Source organism: Micrasema longulum, unplaced genomic scaffold (genome assembly GCF_059751315.1).
Source record: "Micrasema longulum isolate JH-2025_06_02 unplaced genomic scaffold, ASM5975131v1 h1tg000736l, whole genome shotgun sequence".
Taxonomy (NCBI): Eukaryota; Metazoa; Arthropoda; class Insecta; order Trichoptera; family Brachycentridae; genus Micrasema; species Micrasema longulum.
In genome coordinates this window covers 66,685-93,322 of record NW_028277930.1, presented here as the reverse complement: position 1 = coordinate 93,322, position 26,638 = coordinate 66,685, and the positions used below count along the sequence as shown (strand labels likewise).

The window sequence follows — 26,638 nt, the reverse complement described above, 5'->3', positions numbered from 1 at the left end:
TCTCAGAAAGAACATTTATTTTTTATCTTATTAAATAACTCAATTAAAAGCGTAATGACAAATTTCCCAGCTTTACTACGTAAGAACAGTGAAATATCACGAGTTGATTTTTTTTAAATCTTTAAAACGCTCTCCTATAAAATTTATCTTTTTCAGTTACACAGTTGTGTGTAGGGTGTGTCGATATACAAAAAAATAATAATTTCACAGTTATTCCCCCAAATCATTTATAGCTAAATTCTTCACCGATTGTAATTGATCCAAAGCATCTTTATGGGGAGGCATGTCCGCATCGTATATGAGTCGGAATATTCGCAACGCCTCCGATAAAACTCGCTCTGCCGTCTGTCGCTCTGCGCGTAACGTCCTGCAAGCAAGGGAAGGGCCGGTTAGAGATCAGCGTGGCGGCGGATGTACTCGCGGTCCGCCGAGGTCGCTACTCGCACTCACCCGGAGTTCGGCTCGAGGTCGGCTCGCAAGCGCTCGAGCAGCACCCCGCCCAGCTTGTGTAGCTCGTGAGCGACCTCCGCGCTCGTCGCCCCGAACTGGAGCCTCACGGCGTCCAGCGCTGCCTCCACCAGAGCCGCACTCTCTTCGTAGCGCCCTGACAAACAGATTACTGAATAGTATAGGTACTCTCTATAGTGATCAAATAATAATTCGAAAAGGTCTGAATTTCCATATAGATCAAATTATTATATAGAAAAAAAAAGAAATGTTTCAAAATCGGTAGGGCTGGCAACGCTGATAACAGTTGAAATTCTGTGGTGCCATAGTAAAAAAAAAGTGATACTATATAAATAAAATTCCCCAACATTTAGGGGAAAATTCAATAAAAAAAAAACAATATTGATTGAAAAAACAAGAAATTAATGGTGTGATAAAGTGTGTTACCTTCTGCAGCTAATAAGTTTGCTAGTAAATCATTTGTCTTTCGTAAATGTGTATTGTATTTGTGGAATATTTTTTCTTGTAAAGTTTTCACTCGGAGAGTTGTCCTTATCGCCTCTCTTCCCTCCAAAGTTTGAGCTGAAAATAATAAATTATTAATTATATCATATTAATACAATGTTGTGTAGTATTTCTAAAGTTATCAATAAATCAAATTTTTGGAAAAGCGATTTGCATTATGTACATAGTAAATTGTATTCGAGTAAAAAGTTGACACACCATAGTTTTTATCTACCATTTAAACTTATTTTTAATGTTTCATATTTTTTTGTCATTTAAATGCACTTTTTTTAATAAAAAAATAAATATTTACATTCTTATTATTTATTTTTTCAGTTCAGTGCTGAAATACAGCGTTTTTTGGCAAAAAAAAGTACATACTCGCAATACAAAACACGTGTTGGACATGTAAAAATTGCAAAAAGATATTCCTAGCAGCTTCACTAGATACAAAAATACCTGTTCTGAAGGTACAATCTGATCAAATTTACATTAAAAATATTTCTTTAGCAATATTATGCACGTAATTAAGTTAACGAGGCATGTTTGCTTATAGGTAGTTTCATTATAAATTTGTCATTCTAGTTAGATAAAGAGTTCTATAACATGCTGTCTTTCTCGATCGCCCTTCGTACTCGGGATACATGTTCTCCATTAGGATCACAATCTTCCATGATGTCAAGAAGCGTGAAGGCTTCATTCATATTTTTGATCGTCAAAGTCTTGACGATTTTATCAGTATCTTCTTCCTCACTTTCATTGTGTGTCATTTACCAGTTGTTGCTCCATTAAGTACTCATTTGATAGCCGGTACCGCGTAAGATTCAATCGACTCATGAACACCTTCTTGACAACGTCCAAGTTCAGTTCATTCATTAGGATAACTACTTCATCATCTGTGATAGTTTCCAAAGTCTCTCTAGAATTGATAAAATCACTCATCAATTGTGGAGGAACCTATGATTGTTGACTCTTTTATTTCAGCCCACGAGTCACCAATATTGCTTTTTGTGTTCCATTTACAATTGTCTTGGCTCGACTGACCGGCCGATGTCGTATGAAAATGCATTAGAAATTATCAACAAAAAACATAATTTATTTATTTATGCTTTATTAAGATAGATAGTTCATAACATCTTAAGAACTAATATAAACTTTTGATAACATTACAATTAAAACGGGGGGTCTATCATAAGAAAAGGTTATTAATAAAAATAAATCATTTTACTCATAGCTCTTACACTCTTGAGAATCTTTTAGATTACAGTAAATTATGGTAACAAAAAATCTCATTAAATGGTATTGAATCATTTTAGCTACATATTTAAAGTTAAAAAAACAAAAATTAACTTGGGTTTTTAGGATAAAAAAACGAAAGTAAAATATTTTACATGATTTTCACAAAAAATTACATAAATGCAGATTTCATTGAAAAATGTCCTGTTATTATTAGTATTGATAATCATTCTACTAAAGACACTCGACAATACACTGAAACAACGTTTTTATCTATCTTTGGGGGTGCTGTGAGTCACCGCCTGCCGTGCTGGCATTCGGCAGAACATAGTAGTTCCGTAGTTCCGAACCAAAACATGGGCATGTTTGGGGTCTTATTTCTTGGAATCTATGAAAGATAGATGAAAATATTGTTTTAGTTTTAGTGTACTGTACAGTGACTTCAGTAGAATGATTATCAATAATAATAATAATAATAGCATAATTCAGCATAAATGTAAACATCAAAATATTCTGTAAAATTTTTACTTACATATTTCTGTTACTTTTCGTTGTTCTTATTTTGAATAGTTAAAACAATGCAATAACAATTGAATGATATTTTTTTATTGCCATAATATAATAAAATCTAAGCTATGACTAAAATATATATTTTATTTTAATAACTTTTTACTCATAAAAGATATATTTAGATTTATTTTTGTTGGTATTTTAAAAAATATTTTTCTTATGACAAATTGGTCTGCACATTGTATTATAGTTCCCCCAAAATTCTCTTAATGTAGGCACACCTTTCCTGCCAGTTTCCCCGATGGTCTGATTAATTATTTTCTTAATATAATATAATTTAAAAATTATATACCACAATAATTTTCTTTTTTGAATAAAATTTAGATTTGAAGCTCTAACTTTGTGGTTATTCATTATAATAAAATTAATATAAAACAAATTTGTTTTTATTTTTTCTACGGATCGGTTTCAAAGCTACACAAACTTCTTTATCAAGGTATAACTAACTAATTAATTCTATCCTATTTTATTTTAACAATGATTACATCGAACATATGGAGCTAATAAGTAAAGTCTATCACTATTTGACCGCGGGAGCGAAAGCATGGAAGCGAATAATTTTCGCATTATCAATAAATAGCGAATTGTGTGAAATTCGAGAGCCGTCCGTACAGTATATCACAGGCATATTCCACATACATATTCATATATTTTGACACAAAACACAATAATATAGAAAAACTTCATCGATACGTATTGCAACAGAGATGAAGAGAATTTTCGACAGAAAAATATGGAAGTCTATAGGCCCGCTACAAAACCGAAGTTAGCCGATTATGGCCGATAATCTCTTTCTTAAGCCGGTTTGTTTTTTATGTTCAATAAATTGTACTCAAGTTTTCATTATTTACTCAAAATTTCAGACCAATTCCTAAAAGTAGTAAATAACTCGTGCTGGAAAAATGGAAATCGAGTTGTGATAGAGTGGAATTTGAACCTCGGACCTTCGGCCCGTGACTCTACAAAACTTCCACAGGACCACGACCCGGATGTCTCGTTTTTTACTGCCGGCTACGATACATAGATAATAATTCTACTAAAATATAAAATAATACAGTACCGTGTCGGTAAAGCTGAAGTGACGTTTCGGCTGAATGTTGTAATTCGTCAGGATCGGGCACAATCCTTCCGCAGTCCTCACATTCATAGTTGGATGTAAATACCGGTCCACGGCACATATCGCACAAGTAGCAATCAAAAAGGTCCTATAAACAACGATCATAATATTATGTAGAGCTATCTCTATATAACCTCTCCTATTCTCATAGGGTAACTGCGGTGCGAAAATATAAATTGTTTATTAGAATTTATATTTAACATTATTTACTTGAAATTTTGATTTGAACATAGGCACCAAGATAATAAAGCGACTTTGTAATAGATGTCCGATTGCAAAAGTGAGATGCGTTTAATATAAAAACGTAGACAACATAAGCAGAGATTCGGGGCAAGGGAACATTTAAACAAAATATTTCCATTTGTACGTTTTATTACATACATATTGTAAAAATTAAAAAAGTACCAAACATATTATATGGTAAATTTAGGGAAAATATAAAATAGTAAGAAATAATGAAGTAAAACTAACATACAGTAAAACCCCTTTTTTACTTTTTTATTCAAGGGAGCAAGAAAAAAGTGTAAAACTGAGGAAAACGCTAAAGTGAGGAAATAATGGAAAAAAGATGAATTGCATAAAAATAAAATTGATTTGCTACACTATAGTGTACATATACTTCCAGAAAAATTGTAAAAACGGTGATAAGTGGAAATTGACAATATTTGTTTTACCTATTTTCAATGATTTCACTAAAAAAAAATATATATTTTTTCAAGCAATATTATGTCATCTGATTTTTTATTTTATATAAAAACAGCATGTTAAAATTATTTTATGTGTAAATAAAAAAAAACGAAAATAGAATTTGCATTAAAAATTTCAATTATATGGTATCACTTTTTTTCTATGGCATCACTAAAAACAACTGTCATATAGATCGCGGGAAAATTATTTCCACTTTTATGACAACTTTTTAAACCATCTTTTTTATAACTTTAAATATTTATATTGTTATGTTTTAAACATCGCAATTCAATGATATTAAAACTTTATTGTTTCTAAACGTTTGTCAACTGCGTATCATGATTTGTACAAGTCAATATGACATTTTTGTTCAAATGAAAACCAAGACTAACCCTAAAGGAAGACACTTAAACAAAAAGGTTAACTGCACTACACTGCACCTGCTTTGAATTTAGGTTATGACAATAATTTATCCTTTATTAGTTGTTCACCTGTTGTTATTCTTCATTCGCGTGGCACACGCAGTGAAGCGCGGGCCGCTGCATCATTATTACGACATAATTTAGGCTATTTTGACACATTAAATTAATTCTGAAAAATTTTAAGCGTAAAACCGGTGTGATGAAAAATGTAAAAAAACGTTAATTGGGGGGAATATGTGTATGAGAATGTATGAAGAAAAATGGGTCCTGAACATTTCGTGTACTGTACTGTACGTAGTAAATGCAGTGAAAATAAAACATATTGAAAATAATGCAGTAAATGTAGCCAAAACATAATATGGTACGAAATAATAAAAACACATATTATAATAACTACAACTATTCTTAAAAATATTAACTACTCGTCACAATCCGATGTGCCATCAGACAAGTTAAAAAACAAATCACTAATTTCGGTAAAATCATCAAATGCAACCAAATCCATATTCTATTTTGCATACATGCCTGCAGACGTTATCCCATTCAATGCTGGCGATTGATGACACCTTTTCTTTCACCAATTTTTTGACAGAGCTCAATGTCATTTTGTCATTTATTGATTTTATTGACATTGACATTGATGCTACATGCCCCTTTATAATTGACCAAATTTCTTCAATCGGGTCTGGGTGATATGGCGAATCCTTCATGACCACTTTCGTTAAATAGTTTATCGATAGCGAATTCCTCGAAAGTGCTTTTTTGTAAATTTATTAGCCGATACAATTCTGGTCGAAGCATATTCGAAAAAGGTTTACCCTTTCGAGTTAACCGCTGAATCATATCGGCTTTCTTAGAATTCCATGTTGGTGCTGGATTTACCAACTTGTTGTGGTATGACGCATTGCCAATAATCATTACAGACAACTATTTCTGATAATTGGTAAAGTTCATGTCATCGTGGTAATCACCAGTCTTTCGGTGGGATTTATACATACATATATAGGGTATCTGGTATGCGCAACAATGAAGCGGAATCCTTTTGACACTAGCATTTTTATGCTTTTACCTGATTTGTCACTCCACATGGGTCGTATGAATACAAGTTTCATCAGCGTAAACTATAAATCTGCTTTCTTCCCGATACTTTCATATAGCTCTCGAATAGGATATCCTTTTGAAAATATTTGGCTTCTTTCGTAACACGCTCTTGAATTAAATCCCATCTTGTTCACCATTCTTCTTAGTGTCATCTCGGAACCATTATAACCGATGACTTCTTGTAGAACAGACAGTAACCTTCCAATTGTTGGTAATATTTTTTCTTTCAGATAAAAACCATAAATACTCTTTCTTATTACGCATTTGTCAAACGAATTTGGAGTATATGTACTCGACCGGTTCCTTTTTTTTGGCGATGAGATAGCATTATAATAATGATCTTATTGTTCTGGAGAAAACATCAGTAGCTGCTGAAACTTCTTCGGCAAGAATAAATTTCTGGAAAAAAATCATACATTGTATTTCTAAAGTATGTCTCGTTAAAGTTCGTAGGTTTTCACGGCCATTCGGATTCTCGTAATGTTTTTCTGGGTCATTGCGCCATGTATTATTACTCCTTCTTGCAGACGTTTCGGACGGCGTTACAGCGTTTACATCAGCCCAGATGATGGACGATGTAACGCTGTCCGAAACATCGGCAAGATGGAGTAATAGTACACGGCACGATAACCCAGAAAAACATCTAAAAAATAAGTCTAATTGTTTAAAAAATAAAGAAAGAAATCCGTTTCAATGAGATATTATCTTAACACACTTGGGGCGGGAAAGGTATTTCTACCTGTTCAATGGATTAAAGCTTGACAGCGGGAAGGGTAGAAATACCTTTTGCGCCGGCCTCATTTCAAAGGCAAAATAAAAAGGTTTTTATATGAGTATTATATACCAATCTCTTTGTTAAGGTCTTAACCATATGTATATAATTTTCAAATAGCAATACAAATGTTCTTTTTTTTATACAAAATATAAAATAAAATACAAAATATGTAATGTTATAAAATACAAATCGAGTTTTACTTAAAACTTGAACCATAATGATGTTGGATTACAAATAATATTTGGTTTTGGTTTGTAATTTTATGGCTTGGATATGCTGAGTTAGTGTGTAGAACTTTTTATTAAAATATTTTTATCATTTTCGAAGATATAGCGATTTCAAATAAATTAAAGAAATTTGCGCAGGACCTATATTTTCGCCCGTCGCCAGCGCAATACTTTGTCCACACGAAGTGTGTTAATTAACACTCAAATTATGAATTATAAATATTTTATTGACAATTTATGTACATATTTTTACATGTACAATAATGTATAAATAAAGGACATAATACATAAAACAACTGGTTTGCAGGAATATTAGGCAGAATTACTTTTAATCTCTTGTATTTGCATGAATACTTTTGCAATCAAATAACAATGCAGGAGAATTCCGAAAAAATTCTAATTTACTTTCTTTAAAATTATTTATATTCCGAGAAGGTTATGTTCAGTTATGGTAAGACTCGGCAGAGGAGTTAATGACCTAATTCGTAGATTTTGGTATTACCCAATTAGTAGGCAATCTTTATTGTAGGACATTATATAAATATATTAATCTTTTCATAACTGCAAACAAGAAATTACGTGCTCTTTCCGGAATATAAATAATACGAATATAAAATTTCGGACTTCCCAGTCACTTAATGGAGAATTATTTTTCGATAATTTAAAAAAAAAATTAAGTACGCGTATTTTATGAGAATAATGTTTTTAAATTCAACATGTTTGGATACAACTAAGGGATAATATCGACATTGAATATGCGCAATACTTTTTATAGAAAGTTTTAGATACTAAAATGACAAGTAATATTTGCCAATAGACTGAGTAAACAAAACTTTAAAAAAAGCCACACATGCTAAAAATCAAGGAAATTATCAGACAGAACACCTCTTATTTTCATGATTTTTGGATTTAGTCACTCATGTATGCGATTATTAGAATTTTTAATAATAAATCATGTTTTTAAGTTAACTTCTATTGTTCATAGGATTCTTTATACCACTCCGGAAGGCAGACGAAGCAGAGGCAGACCAAAATTAAGATGGCTGAATAATGTGGAAAGTGACATTAGAGCGATTGGCCTGACAAACTGGAGAAGAGCCGCAGGATGCAGGAAGGAATGGGCCCACAACAGGCTGTAAAGCCACTGACGATGATGATCTATTGATAACAAATGTATTTATAAAAACTTTCTAAATACATTTGTAATTATATATGACATGAACCCAACACCGCATTATGTAAGTTTTTAAAATATAAACCAGTGCACGGTTAAAATAATTTTAAATAGATGGGTTCGTATATTTTAAAAAGTAAATAACAAAGAATTCGCGGGTTTGGAAGGCACATCGCTGAATCGTTTTCAGTAAGTTTAGCGCCCTGAAAAAAGAAAACCATAAATTATTATAATGCGTATATTAATATGAAAACATAACCGTTATTTTGTTTTGTGTTAAGAGAAATAAAAATAAATGATGAATTAATATATTTTTTATTTATATAACAAAAAATATTTTTACATTGTTAATTAAACGAATATTAGCATAAAATAATTACCTCCATCAACGCTTCATATCTATTCTGGATGTATTCATAAACATTTAACAGGGCTTCCTCGGTTTGTCCGCACAGAGCCCGTCCTTGTCCCAACTTCGTAGCTTTAGACACGGTCACTGTATTTTTCTTGAAACTTGAAACTGAACACCTCGAGAGTTGGGAACTCACCGACAAGTATATAAAACATTTGAGTTTGTAAGTGAATATTCTTGATGGAAGTTCATTGTAATTTATTTCTATGATAAATAACAAGTATATTTTGAATTTTGAACAATGGTTCATGTTTCGTTCCGAATGCGGAACGGACGTTAGACAATCAAATGACGTGATTTTATTGACACATTTACATACCCACATATTACGTAAACGATTTGTTCAAGTGTCGGTGTCGGCCTCGTGGTGTAGTGGTCAGTGCATTTGCATACCATGCGAGAGGTCTCAGGTTCGATTCCCGACATGGTTGATATGAAATATTTATTTAAAAGGGTGTTTTCACACTAGCATATTTCACTGTCCCGGGACTGGCACCTGAAGCGTAAGACTGATGCGCTGCAATCGTTGTACTAATGCGGTGCCCTATGCACCATTAGGTGCGAAAAGGGAATTATGAGAACTTCACTCTGACAACCTTTTTCCCGTTCTCTACCACCGTTAAATTACAACTGTAAATGGCCCAAAAAATTGAAATATTTGGATTAATTATAAGAAGATATTTATTATTTATTGTACTTATTTGGAAGATTATATAACTTTTGTTTTCATATTGCCAAATGGTTGAGGTGTCAATTTTCATTAAATGGCAAGTCATGACAATTCACTTATATTCTAAATCTCTACCCACAGCCCACAGCCCACAGCTCATTTTCAATCTTTTGCCCTGCATATTGTATCGTTATTTAGTGCTAATAATAATCATTCATATTAGTACTACACGTATTTAATCTTCACAGAATGTTCTTGACTAATTATTTTTTTACAAAATATAAGATATTTTTAAAACAATAACAAGTAAATATTTGAGTTCTCGTGATTTACCCGAATATAATATAATGAAATATAATAAATGAATTTCGGGGGTTATATATTAAGTTATAAATAAGTCACTGCTACCTCGGACCTCTGATCTGCGAGTCCTCAACACTAGCTATGGGACCACGACTCGGTTCAATTGTAAAAATACTACTCAAGGGTCCGATGTTTCACAGGACAAATTCAAACTGTGCATGTAAACTGTGCTGCGCAAATAAAAAGGTTAATAGGGGCTAGATTTATTATTATATATGTGCTCTGTAGCTGCAAGACGTGCTGTAATCTAGCTCATATATATCATAATTGGAGACGAGGAACTAGAATCCCAACCGTCCAAGCGCTCTGTAGCTGCAAGACGGGCTAGATTTTTATTTACTGTACAGCACTCTTGAGGTGATTTTCACAAAAATGTCACTATTTAAATTGTCCAAATATATATATATGTCAAACTATACCATGTCTGCGTATTCTTTAAGCGTAAAAAAATTATTATCGAGATAATATTTATTTGCTGACAAAATTTTAATGTCTCCGAAAATATAGATTTCCATTTTTTGAAACATCTAAAGATACGACAGAAAAAAAAATTTTCAACTAAGCGAATACTTACAGCAAAACTATCTTTCAGCGGGTCGGAGCAAGCGGAGCAGTCGCACAGGAAGGCGTACTGGCGCAGCAGGGCCTCCCGGCGCCGCGCCCCGGTCATGCGGCGGTAGTGGGGCCCGTAGCAGTTGGTGACCTCGACGCCGCACGACAGGCGCGCCGCCGCGCGCACGGCGAGGCGCGCGCTGCGATGGGCGCTGCGCACGGCGGGCGCGCACGCGTGGTTCATGATGCTGACTGAGGGATATATGGCGGTGGCGCGGCGCGGGCGGCCGGCGCTGCCCACGGCGTGGCCGCAGCTCACCAGCTGCCCCAGGTGCCGTAGCAGGAGCGCGGCCCCCGCGGGCCCCCCGCCGCCGGCCAGCCCCGAGCGCCGTTCCAGGTACGTCGCCAGCATCACACTCGTCTGAAGACACAAAACACACCTATCAAGTATGAGACTAAAGTTTTTAAAAAAAACCACACTAACGACTATCGCCGTCTGTTCCATGCTGGGAGATTCGGGCCTTCGAACCTCATTTTATCGGTCCTACAGGCCTATTCATGAATCACCCTTGTTAAGCGCCCTTGAGGTATTCATTCATTTTATTTTTTACTTTTGTGTGAAATACATGTCTCTCTTTATATATATATATGTAAAACATGGAAAAGCCTACAAGGCGTTTAAAGAAATAAATAAATATAACTAAAATGGGGCTATATAAACTAAACATATATGTTTGCAATTTAAAAAAACATATTTTATAACAATGAAAGTGCTCAGATTGTAGAAAACTATTATTTTGTGTCCGTGTGACGTATTCAGAAACAAACAATAGCTCAGCCCCAACCTTCAAGTAATTCTCTGCATATGAGATTAGAATGTACTTAGTGTCTCTGAATACGGGCAATTTTTGACAGCAAAGCTCGTAAACAATGTATTTTTTAATTTAATTTTAAATGACGGGACACATGACACCTACAGAAAATACCTTATTATTCTGAATATAAAGCGGCCAAAGGTCCGTGGTTTGAATCCCACTCTACCCCAACTCGATTCCATTATCTAATAGTGAGTTATTGACAACTCGTCGAAAATGGCACTCAAAATTAAATATTTGGGTAAATCATAAGAACGCAAATATTTCTTTTAAAAAAAAAAAAAATATGATAATAAATAAACTCAACTGTCAGTCTAAAATATATTTACCAATGCGTACTGCAAAAAATCCTGTTTATCCATCTTAGTAAAATTGGTCACTAAGTTGTATATCCGGAGGTATGTTCGGCCAGCGGGGGGAGTGAGCGCAGCTTCCCTCAGGTGTTGGAGGAGAGCGCCCCCGCCCCCCGTCTCCTCCTCCCCCAGCCCGAACCCCTCCCTCCGCCCGACCAGGTAGGTCCTGCAACACACACGTCTACCGGTGTTACGAGAGCGAGGTGAGCAACAGTGGGCCGTGCGCCCAGCTACACACAAACCTGAGAGCGAGGTGAGCGATGCCAATAGTGGGCCAGAGTAAGGAGCGCGTCCCGCTGCACTCCCAGCGGTGGAAGTTCTCCCACGCCCGCTCTCGACACTCCTCGCTGCAGTACACGCTGCCGGCACACTCCACGCACCTACAATAGTCGGTACAAATGTGGTACAGTAGAGTCTCCATTATCCGACCTAAACCGGCCGCGACAAGGTGGGATAAGCGAAAAGGTCGGATAACACATAAAATGATAAAAACGACATTGAAAATGCGTTACATAATTTTCTTTACACATCGAAAACTTTTCAAATATGTACATGTAACATAACTGAATGTAATCTATCATAGCCAGTTGCATTTTCATATTTGCTGCGGCATTACTGCATGCAAGAATTGTCACTCTTTCTTTGCTACGTTTGTAACCTGGCGCTGCCGCTTCAGCCTTTGACGCTAGTGTTTTCGCCGGCAACAGTTTGTAATTGAGACCATTCTTATCCCACTTGAATATCAGATCACCTTATTGGCTTTCCTTGTCCAATAGCGTATGAAGTTTATCTCTAAATGATTGAATGGCTTCAGAGTTTGCTGAAAGCTTCTCGCCACAGATATAAGGCTGCCAAATTCCATATCTTTTCTCCCATCTATCGAGCCAACCTACACTAGCTGTGAAATCAGGTTCACCTTCGTTCAGTTTATTTTGGAACTTTAGGGCTTTTTCTTGTAAGATTGGCCCTGCTGTCGGTACGCCTTTATCTCTTTGTTGAGTAAACCACAGGTACAGAGCTTCGCTTACTTTTTCGTACTCACATTTTTTTATGGTTTTCTGATCTTCCAAAGCAGTTGCCGTGACTCAGTGAGAACACCATTTTTTTATTTCATTGCGATTCCTCTTCCAGTCTCCTACCGTTGTTTTTCCTATGTTATAATCTTGCGCCACGTTTAATAAAGTTTCACCATTGTCTAATCTCTTCGAGGCTTTCAGTTTTTCTTCCATTGACACAACCACTTTTTTACGTTTTGAAGCCATCACCACAACTTTTAAAGATGACAAAATCAAAACACAACTAACAGTCTAACAAAAACAATGCGCAACACGTCCTCTCAGCGAAAGAGCTACGGAAGCACTGAGGACTGTCGCGCGAATATAATGCGTGCAGTCAGGTAAAGGAAAAGGGCATTGCCCCGGTAGGTCGGATAACTCGGAAGGTCGGATAACCAAAGGTCGGATAACCGAGTCTCTACTGTACTCGGTTCGTATATATTCATTTACATTACACAAGCAAAATAAAAACTACATATAAAAGAACACAACATACAAAATAATATTTTGAACTTTTTTCTCTGGGCATTCTTGGGCCCTTTTTTGAAATGCAGATAGATTTCATATTCATTAACCTTATTTAATGCTGCTTAACTTAAGTACCAAGAGAGATTTTTTCATTTTGTTTTATTGGAGAAGCCTCCTATGAGCCGGGACACATACCGCGGATGCCTCAGGAGAGCCTCAACCCAAGTTGCCTATGTTACCTAAATTTACTAAAGATAGATATGGAATTCGAATGAGAATTTTATAATATTTTTAAACATAAAAATTAAACAATTAAATTTTATTTTATTGAATCGTTTAAACTTTTTGCGCAATATCCGACCAAAGAGACTAGAGTAAGTTGGTCAATGTTTGTACCTCTTATAAATATGTACAACGAAGAACGCAGTGTTTTGTTTAATTTCCGCGTTAAAAAATTAATTAATTTATTGTGTATGCAGACAATTGGTAGAATTCCATATTTAATTTGGTAGTCGAACATTCGAAAACAAACACAATTTTAAAATCTATAGAAAACCTACGTTTACAGACACCACAATTCATGCATCCTCAATGCACCCATGGACACATAAATTAGCAGCATACCATTCCATGATGCATAGGTTAATAAATTACCCACTAGATACAGTCATTCGATCAAGAACTAAATATAATAAAAACTATAGCAAAAAAATAATGGTTTTAACCCTAAAATTATAGATAATATTTTAAAAAAGAAAATACATACAAATAACTTAAAATGAATTTACCCCAAAGATTCAAATAACTTAGACAAGAAATATAGCTGCATAGAGTATCTTGGAAATATTTCAGAAAAAATCGGAAAAATCTTCAGAAACAATAATATAAACGTTGCCTATAAAACAAATAATAACATAGGGAAAAAATTGAAAAATAGTAAAGAGAATATAAACATTATTGATAAAAGTGGCATTTACAAATTAACATGTGAGGAATGCAATGCCATTTATATTGGTCAATCAGGCAGATCTTTTAATATTAGATTCAAAGAACATAAAAGTGCATTCATTAAACAAAAACCTGAAAAATCCCAATTTGCAAAACACCTCATAAATAACAAACATAATTTAACAAACAAAAACAAACCTGAACCAACCATCATACATAGAAAATAAAGGCTATAGACTCAATCTGTTAGAACAGCTAGAAATAATAAAAAATGACAATAACCCTGCTAATATACTTATAAATGAACAGTTAAACCTACTTAATTCACCTTTACTTAATATTTTCAAAAGTAAAAACTGAATTATTTATAATTGTAATCTTACTCTACTTATTTTGGCTTGTATAGAAATCCACAAACATAAAATAGCAATTATTTTTAGTATATAAGGAAACTTTGTAAATATTTAAGTTAGTTTGAAAATGTCCTAACAAGACGAAACGCGTCACAATATACCCTTTGTATATTTTATAAAAAATAAAGTAGAATTACAATCCAATAAACTTGTTTTATTTTGGATACATTACCAAATTAAAAAATTAAGGTAAATTATTTTCCAAAAGTACCCATATCACCCGCCCGATGTCTAGTAATAAGATGGACAGTCACTCACGGCACAGGGCAGATGTCAGGAGCACAGCACATCTCACACGCCGTAGGAAGGACTCCATCGGGACCGGGAAGAGCTACGAAGGCGTAAGGATCCTCAAGGAAAAGAATTTCTCCCTCCTGTACCTCCCGATTGGTCACAATGTATCTTCCATACTTATCAGAGTATCTAAAACAACCGACATTATAAGGACTCGTACATGTGCAGATACTGCATACAAATTATATGGTACATTGTGAAACTGTACTTGCTGAAATCTGTAAATATTATCATTAGGGATGCTGACAAAAAATTATCACGGTCTTACTTTTAGTAGGCGTGATGGTAGATATCTAATTAAAATCAACATAGCATAGAATCATTTTTGTAAAGTGCGCTCGGGGTATTATATTACAAAAATTAAGCTATATAGGTTTTCCATTATAATAATAATAATTGCCGGGAGCACAGGAGCCGGCGCGTCTAACTGTGAAGTTATAAAGTACCGTAAACCCGAAAATTTAGTACTAAGCGCCCGCCTCAAAGGAATTAACGGACTTACGCACTTCATCTACCGGCTGTCTGCGCAGTGCGCATGATACCTATCATGTACACATAGATCGGATGGAACCAATGCGTCATTTAAATTTGACTACATAATCAGTACATAATTCTTTTGTATAATAATCAGCTGTAAATAAACTAATCTTTTAAATAGCTTTTTTAAAAATTTTGTAGCTAATCGTGGAGAACTATAATGGGTTTGAATTATCATCCATTGAGTATATTTTTGAATGGCAACAAACCCTACGTAAAACCTTTCCCCTGCGTAGTAACTCGCATACAGGTTAAAGATGACCGCGCCCCGCTTAGTACTTTTCGTAAACATTTTCTTAATTTATTTATTTACAAAATAATCTTAAAACTAAAGTCCTGCTGAATGGCAACAGGCAATTCGTCAGCAGGTTCATGTATATTTTTTCAATTAATCATTTTATTTGAAAACATTACATATTGTACAATATTTTATTAAAATTTTTAATTATTATTGCCATAATTTATTCAAGCGTCTCATACTCGATCTACGTAATACGTCTCGCTCCTTTATTTAACTCACTATTCTTAATATCATTCGGTAACGTGTTGCATATTTTAGGTATACTGTATTGCAGTGTCCTTCGGTCACTCTGTCACGGGATCTTATAAGATTTTAGTTCTTCTTCTCGGTTTAGATCGGGTGATCCGCTATCAGCTAGAGGGTGACTCCTGAGACGTTCATTTCCAGCTCTCCTTCGGTGGTTCTCTTCGGTGGTCTTCGGATTTTAGTTATTAAACTATTATATTTTTATCTATCACAACAGAGGCGGTGAACATTTTATAGAAAGGAAATGCTACGACCTATCTTTGGCTGGTTCAAGTAGTCACTTTGCACCCGTGTACGATATCTAACATTATTTCTTGAATTCTTCAATTGTTAATTGAGCTGCACTCCCCTGGTGACAGACATGTAGCACTTTCATAAATCCAGGCATACAAACTTGTATTTTCCAAATAATTTCTGAACCAGTAGGATTGAATAATAAACATACTTAACATCGAGAGCTGAAGAAGCACCGTCCAATGTGGGGTGTGGAGTAAATAATGGCGTCGAGAGAACATCATCTTTTTGAACTGAAAATAATTTAAGGAAAATATACAACTGCGTATATTTCTTTATTTTATTTAAACTTTTGTTATTTCTAACTAGTTTTAGAGTAATTACATACTCTTATTATTGTCTCATTGGCATAAAGTATACGGGAAGAAGTAAGGAAGGGTCCCTCCTCCGTATTACGACTGACACAACAACAAACCACAAATTCAACATTCAAAGTCTAGTCTAGTCAACTGGGGTGTTCTAGTCAGTGTCGAGTTTTAGATTTTTAATATATGTAAATATTTACACACGTGTTAGTACTATATACAAGTTAGTGTGTTGGTATTTAATCATTTATACACCATACGTATACATATATATGTGACGCTAAAAAACAAACGTGGCTATCTCCACCGTTCGTCAAACTGAGTAAATCAACTTTTTTTCTTTGAACGATTAATATAATCACAGAGTTCCCGTAGTGCTATTCTATAAATGTACTTTGACTAAAAAGTACGATTTCGATAGTGAGTTGTAGTCACAATTAGTTAAAAAAACTCGGAAATTGCATTTAAATTTTGGAGATGTCCATGTTTGTTTTGCACTGTCTGGATTTGGCCAGTTTTGTTTTGCACTCTATCATTCGTGTCTCTCCAAAAACCAACAGGGATGTGCTAAGATAAAAAAAGTCACATTATAAAAAAAACATGTATATTAAAATGAATAAAAACAAAATTAGATCTTTAGCAATAATTAAAAGTACAACACTAGACAAAGAAGCGTTAAAAAAATAGGATTAAACTTGTATAAAAGAACAATAATTGAAATCTGATACATACATTAAGGCAAAATGATAAGTTTAACACTTCAGCTCTAGTCCAAAATAAATAATATAGTTCTGTGTAGTTTTATAGTACACAGAACTATATTATTTATTTTGCTTAGATGCTGGGCTTTGCATTTATCAATATTTTTTGGTCTTCTTCTTTCGGCAGTTGATGTTTTAATAAATTGTAGCAGGAAATTGTTTTGCTCAATTTTGTTTGAATACTTCTAAAAAGATTTGTGAAATTCTAAAATGTCGCTTGACTTCAATTGGGTGCACTGAAAAGCATTTTTTTGTGACCACATTTCGGTTTTATAGGAATCCCGGAGATGAGTATATGAAAATTTTAGTATGAAATATTTTTTTATTTAATAATATTGTAATAATAATTGGATAAAAAACACACTTTTGTGTTTTTTTTAAAAAAAGATCCCTAATATCCAACTTAGATGGATTTTAATTGAAACTGTTTTCAAAATTACACTGTATTATTTACCGAATTTCATTATAAGGGAGTTCAGTGTTTTTTTATTTATTTCTAATTTAAAAGACTTTTTACTAAGTAAACTAAGCCATTTTCTTTAATGTACCGTATTATCAGTGCTACGATTTTTTCAAAGTTTTGTATTTTTTTAATTACTCCGCTTGTGACGTCTCAAGTTCTCTTCCCCTCATCTTCGGTGAGTTTTGATGATTAGTCAGTTGACTTACGATAAACCGGAAACATATTATAACTTTCTTACCATTGGTGGATCCGGAAGAACTAGCAACGTCGTTCAAAGTAGTTCGTTTATATTAAAAATATTTTTTCTTATTTTTTCATTAATTTAAGAGAATTTTTTTATATACAATTCCCCATAGGGCTGAACTTTGTCATTAGAAAGTTCGGTTTCAAGCCTAAATTTCCAAATTAGACTTAAGCATGTCAAACTTTCTCTAAAATATCTATAAAAAAGTTTTGCTTTATTACAAAAATCAACAAATAAAAATCACTCCTTGCCTACGTCATCGTTAAGTTAAGCAGTGAATACAAAAATTGGAACCCCATTGTTTTTGGACTCAAAATAGCTTCTTAGACCATTTATTTATTTTATTTATTATGGTTCACAAACAATACATATGACATTGGTAAAATAATCACAAATTGTTATTTTTAGATATTTTTCATCAATTATATGTGAACACAGCATGCACAAATAAAGAAAAAAAAAGTTTATAATTGATTTTTTTTAAATTGGCTAGCTTCATTGAATTAAACGAACGAAGTTTTTACAATAAATTGTTACTAACAGGTTTTTAAAAATTATTTTTACTTAGGCTATTAAATAATATAGATGATTTGAATGTGTAATAAATACTTTAAAAAAACACCGTACTTATTTATCTAAATAAAAGTCAATTAAATGATAACAAAAAAAAATGGAGATAGGGACGGGACAGCCCTAGCAAGTTTAACAGTTGAATTTCGAAATCAACTTACAGTTTTTCAGTCGTATTTGTACATTAATGCTGTGATTTGATATGGTAACCTTTCGTGCTTTATCTGAAGTCACTTTTTCTATATTAGTCGTATTGTTTTCCATTGTTATACACTTAAAAACTCGAAGAGCACACACCGCAAGAATGACAATCTTTTGAGCAATGGGAGCCATCTTGATAAAAAGCTACGATCTGATTGGCTCGAACGGATGTGGACGCGTTTGATTTAAAACACTCAATGGACATGGCCACGTTTGAAAAATAATACAATTTTTAAATTGTTTTTTTAGCAAAAATAAAAGAGACTGGGTTGTTTAAACTTAATATTATTATGTAAAACATCGTAGGCATTAATATTAACCAAAAATCTAAAAAAATCACGGTGGCTGGAGATGGGCACGTTTGTTTTTTAGCGTCACATATATAACTTATTTTCAACTTCATATCATAACTAGATATTTACATAAAATTTTGAATACATTCCTATTGGGTGGAGACAGGAGAGTTAGAATATTAGTAGGGAATGGAATGTTAATATCGAAGTGGTCGGACACGAACCCAGGATAACAATTATTTATGGGGCATAAAAAAAAACATGGTTCAGATCTTCCTCTTCAAGCTGACATTCGATGACACACATCCTGAGAATAATAAGCAGTCCTTACCGGGGACGTGCTCACGAGCGAGTTGCAGGCGGCGCAGTAACTTGTTAGCACGCTCATCACGGGGATACCCCTGGCTCAGGGCTAATTCTGCATCCCGCACACATTCCTGACAATAGTAAACAAAACTTTACATCATCATTGCCTTAATCGAATTAACTTGACTGTTCGAACCCCACTACCCCGACTTGATTTCCATTGTCTTAAAGTGAGTTATTTACAACTTGTTGAAAATGGCCACAATTTTTTTAAATATTTGTGTAAATTATAAGAGCGAAAAAAAAACGAATGCGGTCTATACTCGAGTAATACTCGAATAATACTCGTGTAATACTGCGAGTAATAATGCACGTTAAAAGAAATACAAATTTCGGGCTGATGTCGGATATTATTCACTAGTATAATCTAGTTACTAAAATCCATTTCCAAAAATCACTATTTATTAACACTTTAAGGCATCGCCTGACTTCGGAGTAATAAAAATTATTTTATGAAAGATTATTTTTTATTTTATGAAAATTTGATAGTGAAATTAAAGATAGATATAAAGGTAGTCAATTATCTGAATTTTTTTATTTGTTTATTTGAAATTTTAGTTTAAATGCTAAATTTCACTGTTCTTCTTTAAATAATAACTTTTTAATCCGCCCAAAACAACCCAAATGCCAATTATCAGCATGCATTTCTCCGAGTATTGACACCCCACTACCCAATCATGAGCACGGTATAAGTGCCGCTGGTAAAAATTAATAAATAAAACATACAGTTGCTTTTATTACGAAGAATCATTATTGTTCCATGTATTTATTATTTTTTCACGCATTGTTAACTTGTGTTAATAATAAACATATGGCCCAGAAGCAGAAATATATATATTAAAAAATAACTTGTTCCTCCGCACAGCTCTTCCGGCTCGGCGTCTATTGCGTTTTGTCATTTTGAAAATCACAAATAAATATTTTCTTTAAAAACAATTCTCAAAAAACATCTTCTTTTTTAATATTTCCTCCTCCTAAAATAACTTTTTTGATTGCCTTTTAAAATGTTTCCTAAAGTACTTCTTGCGAATGCAATGACACTACTCGATCCAACAGGAGTCGGGTATTTTCCGTTTGTCTTATGATCAGGTTCCCTCGAAATATCTTTAAAATGATGTCTTCCATCAGCGTGTTTACTCTGTTCTATTTCACAATTTTTTCAAATATTTTTTTAAAATTCAATACATGTACATATTTTCGTTTCGAACATCGCCTAAAAATGAAGTCGTAGTGCATGTCGACTTCTGAAAAGATTTTTTAAAATTATTTTGTAAAATATGTTTAGTTGTGATGAGAAATCACTTTTTCGGTTTAATGTTTCAGCATCACATAATATTTGCACCAGTTTTCCACAATTCATTAAATTGAAAAGTTCTTCGTGGTACATTCAAAGTTTTCGCAGCTAGTTTTTTGCTCATCCCATTATTGACAGCTTTCAGAGCATCAATTTGTTTTGATAATGTTGATACCCTTTCGTGCTGCCTTTCACATCATAATTAATCTTCTGTACACATTTTGTGGTCTTCACTCTCTCTGTGAATACCAAAGCAGCATCTCGCTTATACTTATTATTCTCGGTTATCTTATAGGTCCTGTCGGATAGAAAGATTCAAGCCTTTGTAATAATTTAATGTCAGTGAATAATTCACTTTCTTCTTTTCCTACCGATGTACAAATGATTTTATTAAAATACAAAGATATATTTCAAATATAGGGATAAGTTGAGCACTCACCTTACGCTGCAACAAGCTTTAAAAATGCAACAGCCTCACTTCTAGCTGATTTTTTTTCAATTTTATGGGTTTTTTTCTGATGTAATGTTGCCAATAGTAAAATATACTAATCAGTGTCCACGTTTTTTGCATCAGGCGAACGACGAAAAGTTATTGACTTCTTTTTCTTTATTTAAAGTACGCAGTGCTGATAAATGGTGCAGTGCTAACAATTGGGTGCTTCACCTTATAATAACATCAATTAAGAATATTACTGGTACTTTGAAAGATTACTTAACTCTACACACTTTACACACTTCATTCGAGTCACTAAAAGATTGATTCAGTTACCATGCAATTAACACCGCTTATACCAAAGTTATTAGCTACTTCAATTTAATCTAGTTAGAAGAAAAGCAACACCACTTCCCTTTGATAGGAAAGGACAGTTCAAAATATTTGTTCAGTTCATACCCAGACACATCGGGCTCCTTCGACAATATGTGAAATTAGCAACCATTCTGCACATTCTCTAACAGACGAGAATTCCGCAAATATCGGTCACCATATTATGGGGCTCATTTCCTATTTCTCAACCCACAAGCTACTAAACTGCTTGAATAATCTGAAATTCTGACGGTTTTTCACTAAATCTGGATACTAGACTGGTCTGGTAACATCCATCAGGCCATAAGCTTACTTTCTCATTCAAGAAGGGATAATACCATAACACATATTCGGCCGTTTGATTTTACGCGCCACAAGCGCAACTCGGATTATTAGAAAGAGCGGAAAAATGGAGTCTGCTCCTGGATTCTCCGCGACCAGAAATAATTTAAACTGCGTGGTGATTTAGATACCAGCGCCTATTTCGAACTCACACCAGAGTAAAAGGAATAAGTCCATCTACCCTTAGGAGAGGACTCCCGACGTCTCCGTCATTTGTCCATAGTCAACTCTGTAATACGTTAGATATCCGCCTTCGGGGGTTCATCGCTACGACTAACTACATGCCCAACATACTCGACAGAAACGACAGTGCGATAATATTTGTTTCGGTATAATGTAACGAGAACCTTATATCTAGCCATCTTCAGCAGCACAGCGGCGCGGTTGGCGAGCGCCAGCGGGAAGGTGAGATGCTCCCGAGGAGCTGACAGGACACTGAAGGTGTAGCACTCCAAACTCTGCTCCAACTTGCCTTCCTTGAAGTACACATTTCCCCGTTCTCTCCATGAAATCGCTCTACTTGCGCATTTCTCCAAAACACTTTTATCGGGAAGCAGAGTCGATAACCATTTTTCAAATATTTCGCTAAAAATTATAAACAAAACTCTATGCAATTATTTTGGTTTTTTAAGCCTGTCCATAGCATTATATCATTTAGCTTAGATAAAAGCTGCGAGTAAGTATAAGTGAGATACTTTTTGTGTTCCTCATACATCGGTATGTATGTATATGTATACATAATTGGTTTAATACATGAAATAGAAACATGGGGCATATTGTAAAGAATCTGTTTTATGATTTTGATACTACAAAATATCATCAACATTACTCCGCGAGATAAGGTATCATCGAAATGGGGCCATATTATTTGGTGATGACTATTTTGATTTCAAAATGATACGATTATTTTTATTGGTAGAGTTTAAACTTACCGAATTCCTCGAATCGAGTATATTTGAATGATCGCCGCATACTCATCTGCAGTATCGATCGGTTTATCTTTCATTTCTGCAGACAGGCAATCGAGGAGTATGGTCCAGTCTCTGCAGCTGTCTTCCACTAGCTTTGGAGGAAACATCGCCACGGTTTCGGTTTAGGACTGGAAGAAATAGCCCAAGTAGTGAACTCTAATAGTAATAGTGAATATGCCCAGGCTAAAATAATTTTAAGTACCGACATATGAGAGAAGAATATTTTTCAGAAAAAACATTTAGGAAAAAAAAATCCAAATTGAAACAGAAGGTTAAGAAATATGTTTTTAATAACTTGAATATATTTGTAGATTTTTATTAAAAGAGCACACATAAGAGTATGTTTATGCGTGCCCTATTTCAAGAATTAAAAATAAATCAATATCTTATAAAATATTGCGCTTAGCTGCATTGCTCAGTTGCGATTTTTATAAACATGAATCACTACCGTCAAACGTGACAATTTTGCACAGTTTTAACAAACTTTTACAATATCATATTTTTTTTGTAAAAGACTACTCCTATCCATTTTGTTGAATAGTGATACTAATTATTCTGAGCCTTTTTACAAGTACACAATGTTTGCTTTTATTTTATTTATGCAATTTTAGAAGACAAAACATATTGGACAAAATTATCTCCACTTGTTGACAATTTTGCCCACTTGGTAATTAACTGTTATTTTTGGTTTTATCATCCTTATCATACGATTTATTACAACTTTTTGGGCGAAAAAACTGTTTATGTTTAAACAATAGCATCATTGAGGCATCACCATTATAAAATCAATGCAAAAAACCGGTGGGCAAAATTGTCAACTATTTCCTCAATTTTTCTATACAATGCGGATTTGTGGGCCAGGGTTGGCGCATAATTGGATTTTTAACCAAACCAAAGGAGTTTATCTCTAATCCTTTAAATTTGTTCGTGTTTGACTATGCATAAGCCAATAAATTATTAATCGCTTTTAATTTTTTTTTACAAACCATTTCAGTTCTGATGCGATTTTCGTAATTAAGGGGGCAAGCTCTCAAAACTATTTTTCTTTAAATAAGTATGTAGAAAAAAAACGATTCTTTTTTTTTTGTACAGCAGTGCAATTATTTGCTAAATGACCTATACTTTGAAATTGTATTTTATGTACAGAATTCATATTATTTTCCATGTTTTATTTTATTCTTTAGACTGTTAAAAATATTTATACAAAAAACATTTAAAATAAAAAAATAAGTCTTTATAATTTCACAAAAAGCTGGCAAATTCAATTAAGTAAAAATTTCTAAAATGTGGTCGGATATTTTTACATTTTTTAAAATGGTTTAAATTGTTTTTGAACGGTAAAAATTAATATTGGTTTTTGTATTACCATTTTTAATTTACTCACAGAAAATGACTCAATCTTGCAGTTTTTAAGGTTTACATTGAATTTATGAAAACCTTGATGCAAGATGACAGGTTCAGGCAAAGATTTCACTATGTTCCAATTAAATACATCAGCAATATCCTCAACTTTAGACCAAACAAAGCTCCATTACGTTTGCATCTTACAAATGACAATATTAAAATTGTGGTTGTTGATGTGCTGATAACTTAACCGACATCATATTTGTCGTTTTGCGTATCAACAGTGTTAAACTTTACTAAAACGGAAGCGCCTTATTTACCGTTATTAATTTCAAGCGGATCAGACCAATACCGTTCTACATCGGTGTTGGACACTGACACTGTTTTTTCGTTTTCCTCAGCCGAAGATTCGGAGGCACGTTGTTCATATTCGCCATGATGACTTATGATGGATGTCTCGAAATCTGTTTATTCATTAACTGAGTAGGCATTGGAGTCTGTTGTTTCGGTGTCGCTATAACATTTTTTCACTGTTCTTCTTTATAAGATGTGGGTATCTTTTGATTCTGAAGGCAGAGAAAAATCGGATGGATTGTTATCCAATCGCTGTGCGGTATAAAAAGTTTTGATGAACGGAATAACTGGCTTATCATTTTTAGCGTGTATTTGGATTGAAACCCCCATCAGATTTTAAAATCTTATTTGTTAAATCTTTGAGGAAAATCGGCCAGTTTGAACAAAACATCCGGTTACCTCGTTTAAAATCATGTTTTTGTCGCTTACTTCATTTTCTTTTATATTTTCTACTTTGTTTAAGCAGCAGGTACTTTCATTTTCTTCGGGTCGCCTGATGTATTTTTTTCTGTAATCTGGTTTTTGTCATGGATAATGTTTTTTCAAAGTAGTATGTAGCGACAACCCTAGACGTGGGCAAAATTGTCAAAACATTAACTAAGAAATCTAAGACAATTTTGCCCACTTAAATATCTATTGTGTTTGTTCAAATAGATATACAGAAATATTTTCTATAGCGTTCTTATTATTTATGCAATGAAATATATAACACTTACTTGCCTAGTTTCAACTAAAACTCCGCAACAACAAAAGTTTTGATACTATTTATAGATATACAAAAACAGACCTTCAAGTTTAATTCCAAATTTCAAGTGATCAACTGAAACTGGCGGTAAACTGAATATTTAGTTTTGCCATGGAACTGTCAAAATATACTTACGAAATGTAATTCTAATGATACCAGTAACATTTCTTACTTTAATACATGATTTTGTTAAGGATTTTGGCAGTGGGCAAAGTTGTCATGGCTGGGCAAAATTGTCACAAATAATATTTTACGACACAAACACGTCAAGATTACAACAGAAAAAATACTGCTTACTTATAGTTTCAGTTTTGAGAGTTTAGATTTGTATTTAATTTAGGTACACAAAACATCATTTATAAGGTTTGAATTTGGGCATTAGACCGCGTGCTTTTTGACAGATGATCCACACACCAGACACCAAACACAAAACCATAACAACCACAGACTATTAAAACAACCAAGATACCTGTAGTAGATATCTGTAGTACAGAATCTGTAGCCTGTGCCTGTAGTCTGTGGTTACGTTGTAGAAATAATGGGGGCGCTGATCGGCTGATGCGCGTTTTTCAGTGTTGCAAAACTAAAACATTTCCATATTATTATAACACATGAAAATTCACGATAGTCTTTTGATGAAATTTTTATTGATTTTAAAAATCATCAATTAAAAAAATATTACGGAAAATACTTAACCTAATTAAGAAAATAGCATGAACCTCTTATATTTATTTATAAACGCCCTTAGGGATTTTCGTAAATGTGTTAAAAATATGTATACAGGATGTTCTTTAAATCCTGTCACCTCCGAAACCACAATGATCAGTATGAGCAAGAAGACATATTAAATCTAACGACGAACATTTTTAAAAATAAAATATTTAAAATAGCTAATGGTCTTACTTCTGAAGGGGAGAAGCGAGTGGGGCGTGGCCGTGCGGTTGACTGTTTATCAAACTCCCCCCTCCCCCCGCAGAAGTAAGCAACCATTTGTGTTTTTTGTATATTTGATGTTTTAAAATGTTGTTAGTTGGAAGTATCAAGAGTTCAATCTTGACCCAAGTTTGAGATTGCAACTCTGTAAACTTGAGGCAAGTTTAAAGCAAACTTCTTTGGTACCATCCAACAAACATCATGCAAGTTATGATTTATTTACCAAAAAAAAAACAAAAACAAAAAATACAAAAAAAAAACAAAAAATAGAGAAAAAAAAAGGAAAGAAAAACTAGGAAAAACAAAAAAAAATGAAAAAACAAAAAAAAATGAAACAAAAAAAATACAAACCAAAAAAAAACAAAAAACACGAAGCTTCTTAAAAATTTAACATTAAATAAAATATCTTGTTATTATTACTCAGTATATTTATTTTGAATAAATAATAAAAATTACGGGCTATTTTTGCCAAGAAAGTCAGGTGATATGATGTCAGATGATGTGATGACAAATAATTCATTTCAATTGACTGGAGATCAGAGTCCGGTGCATTCTTTTGTCTCTCAACTCTGAAACAAATAAATGAAACTGTGTTATGACTTACTA

General features: G+C 33.7%; 1 protein-coding gene across 2 annotated transcripts; it reads right to left on the bottom strand.

The window, feature by feature from the left end:
- On the bottom strand, nt 1-25,658 carry LOC148279302 (protein-lysine N-methyltransferase SMYD4-like). 2 transcript variants are annotated; one of them, XM_088230162.1, is made up of 13 exons: nt 25,569-25,658; nt 22,618-22,784; nt 22,033-22,270; nt 19,210-19,315; nt 16,193-16,274; nt 14,628-14,792; nt 11,728-11,865; nt 11,462-11,651; nt 10,280-10,678; nt 3,818-3,962; nt 895-1,029; nt 451-604; nt 1-367 (listed from the first exon to the last, which is right to left on the bottom strand). In XM_088230162.1, exons 2-13 carry the CDS (start codon nt 22,761-22,763, stop codon nt 211-213), a joined length of 2,055 nt encoding a protein of 684 aa, XP_088086288.1. In that variant the 5' UTR covers nt 22,764-22,784; nt 25,569-25,658; the 3' UTR covers nt 1-210. The 2 variants fall into 2 exon arrangements, with proteins under 2 accessions (XP_088086288.1, XP_088086287.1); XM_088230161.1 differs by having other exon boundaries at nt 25,397-25,632.
- Between the last annotated feature and the right edge of the window lie 980 nt (nt 25,659-26,638).

Coding starts and splice junctions, on each gene's coding strand:
- LOC148279302 (XM_088230162.1), bottom strand. CDS start 22,763: ATGTTTCCTCCAAAGCTAGTGGAAGACAGCTGCAGAGACTGGACCATA. Junction 16,275..19,209: donor CGCTCGTGAGCACGTCCCCG/GTAAGGACTGCT, acceptor AATTATTTTCAG/TTCAAAAAGATGATGTTCTC. Junction 14,793..16,192: donor TCTTCAGCTCTCGATGTTAA/GTATGTTTATTA, acceptor CGGTTGTTTTAG/ATACTCTGATAAGTATGGAA.